The sequence below is a fragment of the Pinus tabuliformis genome, chromosome 2_1 (assembly GCF_031772625.1).
Source record: "Pinus tabuliformis cultivar Carrire ecotype Pingquan chromosome 2_1, CPIR1, whole genome shotgun sequence".
In the NCBI taxonomy this organism is placed as follows: domain Eukaryota; kingdom Viridiplantae; phylum Streptophyta; class Pinopsida; order Pinales; family Pinaceae; genus Pinus; species Pinus tabuliformis.
Genome location: NC_142299.1, coordinates 570,533,137 through 570,544,411, shown reverse-complemented (window position 1 = coordinate 570,544,411; position 11,275 = coordinate 570,533,137). Strand labels below are relative to the sequence as shown.

The following is an 11,275-nucleotide window of genomic DNA, read 5'->3' as shown; positions in this document are numbered from 1 at the left end:
AGAATTGCACTCATCTCCCATTGCAGGACATTCAGGTTTTCAGAAGACGTATGCTCGCACCAGAAGATCATTCTTTTGGACAGGCATGAAAAAGGATGTCCTTACTTTCGTAGCCGAATGTGATGTCTGTCAACGCCACAAAGGGGAAACTGTCAACACACCAGGCACCTTACAACCATTGCCCATTCCGGCCTCAATTTGGACGGAGGTTTCTATGGATTTCATTACAGGTCTTCCAAAGTCAGGGAACAAGTCAGTCGTCATGGTGGTTGTGGATCAACTGTCGAAGTATGCTCATTTCTACGCCCTACCCCACCCGTTTACACCTACCTTGGTTGCTCAAACTTTCATGGATCAGATCTTCAAATTACATGGCATGCCCACTTCTATAGTGTCCGACCGTGACCTGATCTTCACCAGCAATTTTTGGCAGGAACTCTTCAAAATACAAGGCACTCAACTCAAACTCAGTACTTCATATCATCCGCAAACAGATGGTCAAACCGAAGCCGTCAACAAATGTCTAGAAACCTACCTTAGGTGTTTCACTTCAGAAAAGCAACACCTTTGGGCACAGTGGTTACCTCTGGCTGAATGGTGGTATAACACCAACTATCATGCCACCACCAAAATGACTCCCTATGAAGCAGTCTATGGTCAATGTCTGCCTTCCCCTACTTCTTATCTCAAGGGATGCTCCAAAGTACAAGCAGTGGATCAACTCCTACAACACCGCGCAACCATGCTCGTCCATCTTCGCGAGAATCTTCATCAAGCTCAGAACCACATGAAGCAACAGGCCGACCAATATCGCTCAGAGCGCCAATTTCAAGAAGGGGATCAGGTCTTTTTGAGGCTGCAACCATATAAGCAAACATCACTCAAAGATAAGGGTTGTCAAAAGCTCGCTCCAAAATTCTATGGACCATACCAAGTACTTCAGCGCATTGGAGAAGTGGCTTACAAGTTGGCTTTGCCCCCTACGGCAAAAATCCATCCAGTTTTCCATGTATCGTGCCTCAAGAAAGTGATTGGGAACAATTGCCGAGTTCAAACCAGTCTACCTGAATTAGACGAAGAAGGGTCAATCTGGCTTCAACCCGAACAGGTTCTAGACACACGAGACAAGCACCTGCGCGGCTGCATGACTAAGGAGGTCCTCGTCAAATGGAAAGACACCTCTCCAGAAGATGCAACTTGGGAACCGGCCACTATTCTTGAGCAGTTTCCGCAGCTTCAGCCTTGAGGACAAGGCTAGTCTTAAGGGGGAGGGCATGTTAGGGTCCCACCCTAACCCCCTTATTTATGTCATGGGATCACGTCATAGTCAAGAGTCAATAAAGCCCATATTAATATTTGTAAGTGGTTAACCCGCAATTAATGACGGGACCACAGTTAGTTGCAAATGGGCGGTAGTATTAGATAGATGGTATTAATAAAACCCACGGTATTGGCCCGTGGTATTGCATGTATGAGTCATATATAAAGGATAGAGACTCCCTGCGAGGAGTATCGTGTCTTGTTTTTGTAATCGAGCTCTGCTCTATTGGAGGTTGCCCCCTCGAAGAGGCCTGTGAACATTTCTCTCTGAATAATAAAATCATTGCTATTCTGTGTTCTGGGTATCTTTTCTTCGCATATTCTATGTTCTGGGTATCTTTTCTTCGCATATTCTGTGATTGGGTATTACTTTGCAGGTTAAGAGCATAACATCTGCTACTAGCACTATTCCTACATCACAGATATATCTATAATATGATATTTTGCTATATTTTTATTTTATCTTTTGTATTTGAGCATATGCTGAACAGTAGGTGGTCGTACAAGGGATGATAGTATTTCAGTTGTAGACCTTAGTCAATTTCTGTTTGGGTTTTTTTTGTAAAGAATGGATGAATATATTGTGAGAGAACTATGTAAATGTACTTTCTTTTCTTAATATAAAAGAAGACGTTTTTTTCGACTGAAAAAGAAGAAGAAAAGAGAGTAAAAATAAAAATAAACACATACACATATACTTTCAATCTTCTTTGTCTTTACTCCATAATACACACACACACACACACACAAACTAGCACACACTAGCATAACCACATTAGTAATTGTGGTTGATATACGCCAAAGGCGTCATTTTCTATCTAGCACAACAAAACCACAATATAGATATACCTTACGAGGGAAAACAATACTCTTAATGAATGCAAACTTTAATGGTTTTGAAATCTTCTATTGTCTTGCTGCAATGCGCCTGAGTCCACTACATTTTAATTCCAACATGAACATGTTACACTTTATGTTATGCAACGAGCTCACAAAATAAAATAAAAGATAGATCAATGACTTCAAAATCAGTCTCTTCGAGGGGGCAACCTCCTCTACATTACACAAATGAACAATTCTTTGATGATACAGATGACAAGACCTCCTTTCTATATAAAAGAGTCTAAAGGGTCACAACATAATCAGAGCCGACATAACAATGATAATGTAAGGGCACAACAATAACAATAGCGGCCTTCTATGGGGCATAATAATAACAATGAGGGACAACATGGGCACAACAATAAAAATAAGGGGTTACAATGACAATAATAATAAGGGAATACATTAGTAATATAGGGACCTAACACTTTAATTTTAACATGAACATATTAGGGTTTTAAATATTCAATAATCATTTGTCCCAACTATACTGTAGGGTCTTAAATATTAAATCAACCCATCCATAACAGTGTCAACCATCTTCCAAGCATAACATACTCATGAGATTAAAACACTGCAAACAAGCGGAAAGTTCATGCTCTTGAATTTAACTCCCATTAAAAAAAACCGCAGTTATGGAGCATACCCATATATGTGTATTCTAGTTTCGGGAGGGGAGCAACTTCGCTTTGAGGTCTGAAATATCGATCTCGCCAAAGTGGTTGTCGATAGTGCTGTTTCAACCTCTTTAACATTCCCTTCCCTGGAGCAGAATAATCATTGCTAGAATTATTTTAAGATATTATCATGGTGATCTACCACCACACTGACTGTAATGCCAATCAAGCAGAAGAGAATGGAAGCATGATGAAAATCACGGAGCCAAAAGAGAATTGAAGTGACGACTCCAATCTGAGTGACAACTATGAATACATTATATACATTTTTAATAAAGTATAACACCACGTTTCATTAATTATTTTTAATAAATTAAAGATAGTAGCCGAACAAAGAAACATAAAATTATTCACATACTTTTTATATTATCCATTGGATCATGTATTAGATGAAGGATATTCCTAGATTATCAAATCTTAACCATTCATAATTTAAAAATTTAAAATTCCTCAAACTCAATTCCAATATAGACCACGCCTTTGACATAATAACACAAATTTTAATTTATAAAATCATTGTATAAATAAAATTCATGATTTAAATTAAAACAAAACAAAATAAATAAATTATGTATATATAGTCTAACTTATAGATGAAATGATATTTTCATGATGTTTTTTCCTGGTTACTTTTCATCAAAATTTGACAGAGAATTTTTAAAGCTTCAGTTTAAATTGTTTAATCTGCATAATTTGAGTTCTCTAGGAGTTTTTTCAGGGTGGTGAATCTATTTATGCATTCAAAAATGTATTTTAAACAACAAAAAATCTTGCAATTGTATTGCCGACTTTTGGTGAATTATGATGAAAACAACTATTTTGTCATAAGCTTTTTAAAAAAAATTGAGCAAATGGAAGATGGTAGATGGCCTACGGTTGTCTTTAATGATAGATTGTGCAAGAGCAAAAAAACTTGGATGCAACAAAATAACAAATGGTTTAGTAAATGAGGTATTTGCTTGAACGCGTGTCCCATAAACAACAAAGAGATAAAAGCTTTTGTTATGGAAAAGTTCCACAAGTGTACTTGGGATAAGGAGCTAGGAAGAAAGAAAAGATATTATATTGAAGTGTTTAATCCCACTCATATTCATCAACCAAAAGCACACATAGAGACCAATATCTCTTGGAGAGCCAAAATTCTTATTGCTCACTAATTCTCATCAACTCTGTTGTGAAACAGGGCGTTGGAAAAGGCCAAAGGAAGTGTGGGATGAAAGAGTATGCTTTTTTTGTTCTTCCGGAAAAGTGAAAATAGAAAAACATTTCATTTTAGAATGTGAGGCCTTCAAAGACAACAAGGAAAGTTATGCAGATACGCTGGCAGCGAGCTCTTGGGATAATCTATTTAACGAGGGGTTTGTCGAGAAACTGTGAGCATTTATTTTGATGCTTCACAGAAAAAGGGCCGAATACATCAAGTAGATGAAGAAACAATCTGTACCATAAGCTATCTTTAACCTCGTGGACATTAAAATATTTTCTTCATTTCCTTCTAAATTAAACTACGTCTATATATATATAAATAAAATTTACTCATAAAAATGAAAATCATCCCAAAAATTAAATTAAGACAATTGCGTATAAATTTATATAAGAAATAAGATTATCACATCTCCATATAAATTTGGAAAAGGAAGGAATTTGAATTTTAGAGGAATAGGGTGTTTACAAGGGAGTCTCTATCATATGGATAATAAATTCGAAATCAAAACGACTCTATGTTGCTAGGGTACTAATCGAACCCAATGTTGAATGCTGGATGGACCTCGAAAATTGTCATTATGCCGTGTGTGCAAATGGATCAATGCCAGTTTCGACGGATTAATTCCAGTTGCTTGAGGGGTTATACAACATGCATTTCGTTCACCATTCATAAATCTTGAAACTGCTTTCTCCATACAACAGTCGGTGAGGTAAGTTTCCCGCTGACCCAGCGGTTCAAGTGTACGGGAAATATATACTAATTTGGTTTGCGTTTTGTGAGATTAATAAACCTCTAAATGATCAGTTTTCTATGAAAATCACATCGTATGAATAATGTACAGGGTCCCATTGTCCATCACCTGCCTTTATATGAAGAATCTGGACATTTGATCGCCTTCAGAATGCAGGTCGGAAGAAGCACTGTACGTTTCAGAGGCTCGATCAGCTGCTTTGCTCTTGAAAAAGGTACGCTTCCAACACACCATCGTCTGCTTACCTTTAGACTAATGGTAAGCCATATGATATCATATAGTTAATCATGTAAAAGCTCAACATTAATGTTGATTCTAGCTCTTCTACTTCTATGAATGGTCTGCGTTCAAACCTGGATTTATATTTTTATTACCCAAGTACTCATGTGGGACCAGGTTCCTGCAATCAGCCCTGCGCTTCAACTGTTTTGTAACCTAGAAGTTTTAAAATGCGCCCTATGGGTTTTGAACTATTTGCAGCTCGGTTGAAGCCACCAGTCTTTATCAATTTTGCATTTTCTACTTAAATTTCGCCCATGCTCTAATTTTCTATGTGATAAAATGATTTACCCATTTCTATACTTTAAAAGCTGTCAAAATTTCATAAAACTGATATAAAATATTTAGAAATTTAAATATTTTTATAAAAATGTGGTGAAACATTTTACAACTTGGATACTGTAAAATTCAGCAAGGTTATAAATTCTAATCCTTAAAATTATCCTTGCTCCATGCATATTCTTCCCATTTATTCTTTTAGGTTTATGGTGCTTATTCTTGCATTCCCTCTTGTGGGTTTATGGTGCTTTTGGTCTTTCCTAGTATAGAGGTAAAAGAAGAATAACACATCTGGATTGTGGTGAGATAGTCATTAGTGTGGAGCTAAATCCTCAACCTGGGACATGGCACCTCGTCTTTTTAGTAATCTTGCTATGAAGAAGGCATTATAGTATAATAACAAGGAAAGGGACCTACAAAGCACAAAGACATCTCTAAATAATATTGGTAGTAGTACCAGAGTGAAGGAGGATGTTGTTGGCTGCTTGCATTTCAAAGCCAGCTTGATAATTGGCAGGTTTTTGGCCAATGAGTGAGCAACTCCTCGATTCATAGTCTAGCAGCAAATTTTTCCTTTTTGAATGCATGCAGTGACCTAGACGAAGAGAAAGAACTACAGTCAAAATCACGAAATCTGAAAGACAATGTTTATGTTTGACGAACAAAGAAAAGTTGTTTGAGAAGTTTCATCACTGCAGAAAAACATTCTGTGCACTTTATTTTGCTTTTGAGCTTGCGTAGCTCGCGGCTTAAATATAACTCTGCTTAGTAGGTACCCATGTTTTCACTGTGTCTTGGGAAGTCCACACTGTCTGCTTACAATTTTTCAATGATCATCATTTGTTGGCTATCTATTTACTGAAAAGGACATTGCATGTATAAACTCGTGATTGTTTTGGAAAAGGAACTAAATATGAACTAGAGCCAACCCAGTACAATTTTGAGTATTGCAGAGTCTTGCATGAGCCTTTGGGTCTGTCTTTTGACATTTCTTCATTTTTTAGAGCAGTAAGAGAGCTATAGGCGAGGTCTGCTTAAAAGCTGTGTTTTTAAACCTGGCCGGCTCGGAACCGACTTGGCCAAAAAAATTTCAACTCGGTGGTTGAACCGGTTTGGCTGGCCGAGTTAATACCGAGCCGGCCGAGTCATGCAAACCGGCCGAGTTAATACCAAGCCGGCATGACTCGGCCGGCTTGGTTGAGTCCGTATCAACCCGGCCGGGTCAAGGAAAGCGGCTAGTGAACCCCCAAAAACGCAATTTTTTTGATTTTTTTATGTTTTTTCTGAGTGTGGGGGACTCCAAATGGTTTTATTAATTGGTTTTTTGGTCTCTGGTGTCCATTCCCCTCTCCTAGTATTGATATGCTATTCAAATTTCACTGTAATGTTAAATTCTTAAAGTAACAAGGAGAATGTCACTTAAAACTTTTACTTAAATTTTTAACATTTCCATGAAATGACTCAGGATGTTTGAGAGTGGTTCCGGCCTCATTGAATTTCATATGGAGAAAGTAGAATTTTAGATTTCATTCAAAATCCAGCAGGCTTATTAGTTTTTCAGGATTCAGGATTGGGGGATTGCAATGTTTCCATTGAATTTTGTCATGTATTAGGGTATGGAACTCGTATTTAATCAAGAGCACCAATCCCTCTATGTACCTTGATGTTAGTGACATTGGTTGTCAAACTCCTCTGGGATTCACTCCCAAATCGGGAGCTTCTGAAAATGTCGCTCCCGCTCCCGTTTTCGCTCTCGCTCCCTGCTTTCGCTCCCGCTCCCAAGTAACACTGAGCCAGATGATGTTGGCAACTCTAGCAGTAGCCAGTATTACTGGTCACAGAGTTTTGTGGTAGAGGCCATTTATAGCCTCCTTGGTTATGTGTTTTTGTTTTGATCTCTATATCATCATCGTGTATGTATTGGACAGTGCACTAGGTGCCATTTTAATATAATGAATATATTCATGAGCCTACTTTGATCATATGTTGTCTTCTATCTATATTCTAATGCTGTGTGTTTGGAAACATGAATGAAAATCTTTAAAATTATGTGTTTTTATAAAAAATAAATATTTAATGTATTTTTTACGACGACTGAGTCATTGAAATCGAGCTGGCCGAGTCGATACCGAGTCGGAGTCGGGGTCGGAGTCGACCCTCGGCCGAGTCGGAGTTTTAAAACATTGCTTAAAAGTAGGAAGACCAGATCATCAATGCACTTTACACTGCTAAACTGATTTGAAAGGGCACGCTACTTGTATTATCCCTTTGGGAAAATTACCCGTAGGGCACAATTCTGATCTAAGGTTTATAATGAATATAAGAAATAACTGTATTTCATCACAGCATTACAATACACATTAATCTATGAAATAGTGATGCTCTTTAATGGGATATACAGCAGCACAATAAAGAGTTTAGCAGCCAGACGATTCCACAAACAATTATTTATAATCTAACGCAGATTCAACAAATGATTACAGACTTACTCCTCATAACAGAGTTTACATCACCAATCAGAGGCCTATCTCAGTCCCACTAGCCAATCTCGCTGGTTGCTCCACTCTGTTGATAACACTAGCTGACCCAGACTTGAATCAGCTGGTACCTTTAAACTCTTGCAGCCTTCTGTCTGTTCCCCTTTCTGCTGTCCGTGCCCCAAGAATTAGTTTCCTGCTGTCATAGGGACTTGACTCTACCTCAGACAGGCTCTAGATGCACCCTACCTCCGCAGCTCTAGATGCACCCTCTGCTGTCTCAGAACGGGGGTTCCGAACCTCACTGCCACAGAGAGGGGATCCCTCACTTCCTTACTGCCTCTTCAGAAGGGTAATTCCAGCCCTGCTGCCACAATAAATTCAACAACAGCCTCATTAGAAATAGTTTGCTGCCACAACCATGCCTCAGAGATGCCCTAGATATTATTCGCTACCGCAGTCAAGGCCTCAGAGATGATTTGCTGCCACAAACAGTACGTTGGAGATGACCCACTGCCACAGACAAGGCCTCAGAAATGATCTGCTGCCACAGACAAGACCTCAGAATTGATCCGCTTGCACAGACAAGGCCTTAGTAGTCTGCTGCCATAGAGTGATCCACTCAACCCATGCTACCTCAGAAAAGGCGATTGATTTGCTGCCACAAACAGTACCTTGGAGATGACCCACTGCCACAGACAAGGCCTTAGTAGTCTGCTGTCATAGAGTGATCCACTCAACCCATGCTACCTCAGAAAAGGAGATTCCAAACTTGGTTTTGTTGAAAATGTAGTGAGTAAAGGTTTTCTAGCTTGTGCCTTAGCTAGTGAAGACCTTGATTTGTCTTTCTCTCAGTATGAGTGCGAGCTCATGAGTTAGACTTCAGTTAGGATGAGTTTATTTCCAGTTTACTGGAATAATCATCAAGATGGCATGCGTAGAGTTGGAGCTTCAGTTAAGTGGAGTCTTCATCAGTTTGACTACAGAACGAGGTGGTAGTTACAAGTTCAGTTAGAGTGAGTTAGTCTTTAGTCTTGATTGAAGGGAGAACGAGTTAATACTCCAAGTGTTGATTGGAGAGAGAATCAGTTGGACTCTCAGTTAACTCGTCAATCAGAACTCGAGTTTCTAAATTGAGCTAGGCCCTTGCATGCTCAAATTGGGTCTATAAAGAGGAGGACGAAGGCACAAGAAATCATAAGTTTTGTACACAAGGTTTGTGAGACAAGACAATTCACGAGTTTGTGAGATCATCCTTGATTGTGGAGAGTGCAGAGAGCTTGTTCCTAAGAAATAAGAGATCACAAGTGTGCAAAGATTTAGGAGATTGATTATGTGCAGATTTGAGGAAGCTTGTGTCCTAAGAAATAGGAGCTACAAGTGCGCTAAGAAATAAGAGACTTGTGGAGATTTGTGCGATAGAATAAGAGCCACAAGTGCACTAGGAAATAGGGACTTGTGCTCTAGAAAATAGGAGCTCCTTGTGTGCAAGGAAATAGGAGAAGTGCACAAGGAAATAGGGACTCCAACATGTAAGGAAGGAGGAGCAAGATCAAGCAAGAGGCAGCACAAGTCAAGGAGGCGGCAGGATAACAATTGCGTGCTAGAGGGCCGAGATCAAGCAATGATCAAGGCAAGCTGAGATCAATTGTATCAACTGAGATTAGTGAGAAGAAGCATAATGCTTTCTTAGAGACAGATTGCTTTGTAATAGATCCAATTGCTCAAGAACAATCAATAAAATACCACAACAAAAATAACAGGTTTTCCCTTTTGGGTTTCTTAGGTAAACAAACATGTCAATTTGTGTGATTGTGTGTTTATCTCTAGTGTTTGTTCCGTTGCTTATAAGTTGTTAAGAAACTCTGTATCTTGGTGAAAGTAAATTTGGTTTCAGTATTTAGTTTCTTTGTTTTTAGTTATTCATCTAAGTAGTTGTAGAGTTTCAAGGAAATTTAACATGGTATCAGAGCAAAGATCAACATAAAGAACAACACCAAATTGATCAGTTAGGGAGGAGCGCAAATTAGGCAGAAGCCTTGCACTGTAGTTTTAAAGAGCAATATCTTTGGATAATAGTATGGCATTCCAAAGACTAAGGGCAAATCATAGTTTGGAGGGAGCCTTGAACTTCTGCTTATGAAAGAAGGCATCTCAGTGGTGTTGGAAGATAACGGGGTGCTAGAGTTTGTGTTGAATCAAATAAATCCACCTCAAGATGTCCAACAGTTAATCCAACATAACAAGAATGCCACCAAGGCGAGGAAGATCGTTTTTGAGGGGGTTAGAGATCATTTTATCCCTCATCTCCATGGAAAGAAGACAACATATGAGATGTGGAAAGCCATCTTAGATTTGTATCAGGGTTCCGGTGATGTCAAGAAGCTTGCCTTAAAGGAGAAGCTAAGAAGTATTTGGATGAGCAAGGGACAACCCATCATTACATATCTTTCCAAGTTCACCCAGGTTTGGGACTGTTGAGAAATCTAGGGGCAACAAGTGTAGGTGATTTCTCTTACTTTGATAACTGCTTGTGATATATTTTTACTTAATTTGATAAGCTTCTTCTTTCACTTGATTATTATTAGTGTTCTTCTATCATCAAACAACTACCAAACAATAAAATCAATGAGACAATAGGACACAAGATGTAGGCGATTAGCTAGGGCCAAAACCTCTCCAACTTGAGAGGAAAACCCACCAGAATTCTTTCTCTTCTTATAGACCTTCAATTGACAAATTCCAAGACCTTTGACCCTTGACCAAGACCCTCCAAGACCAAGTCACACCTTACCTTCAACAACTTCTGCAAATTTGACTTTTAGGAGCTTTTTCTGCAACTTCGACCTGCCCAACAACTACATTTGTTATTTCGACTTGTCCAGCTGATTCTTGTGTAGAAACCCTAGCCCTTGCACATGTGAGAAACAATGGTAGATTCCTGCTCCTCTCTTCTTTGTTTGGATATATTCTCTCTCCTAGAGAATTCGATTCGTAGAATAGCTCTTCTCTATGACCTATCTTCACTTTTGCAACTCGGCTTTATTGTTAGTTTTTGTAGCATCAGATGTTCTAGCCTTGAAATTTTGTGGAGAGGCTAGAATGCATGGGATCTCCAAAACCTAGAAATTGCTTCTGGAAATTCCGGCTAGAAATGACTTAATTAGATGATTAATCAATTTTTAAATATTTCCCAAGTCTAAACTTAGGGAATATGGTTAATTAATCAGAATTACTTAAGTCAAGGTGTGAATGTTCTAGAAACTCACACAAATCGACTTCAAGTTAATCCTAGCCATTGATTAAGATCTAATCTTGGCAGTTGGAATCCCAACAGAGGACTATAAGAAGAAGTCAATGGGCACTTGGAGAATATACATGAGAAGTTCGATTTCATGAGCAA

General features: G+C 38.7%; 1 protein-coding gene across 3 annotated transcripts in view; it reads left to right on the top strand.

Moving 5' to 3' along the window:
* Positions 1-4,537: 4,537 nt before the first annotated feature.
* Positions 4,538-11,275, top strand: part of LOC149201725 (uncharacterized) — a 169,597-nt gene continuing 162,859 nt past the window's right edge. The window contains exons 1-2 of one of the 3 annotated variants that reach the window (XM_089402993.1): positions 4,538-4,795; positions 4,928-5,051. In XM_089402993.1, coding sequence (XP_089259119.1) covers positions 4,988-5,051 — 64 coding nt within the window. In that variant the 5' untranslated portion in view covers positions 4,538-4,795; positions 4,928-4,987. The remainder of the gene's footprint in view (positions 4,796-4,927; positions 5,052-11,275) is intronic. The other 2 variants (XM_089402991.1, XM_089402992.1) reach the window with 2 other exon arrangements.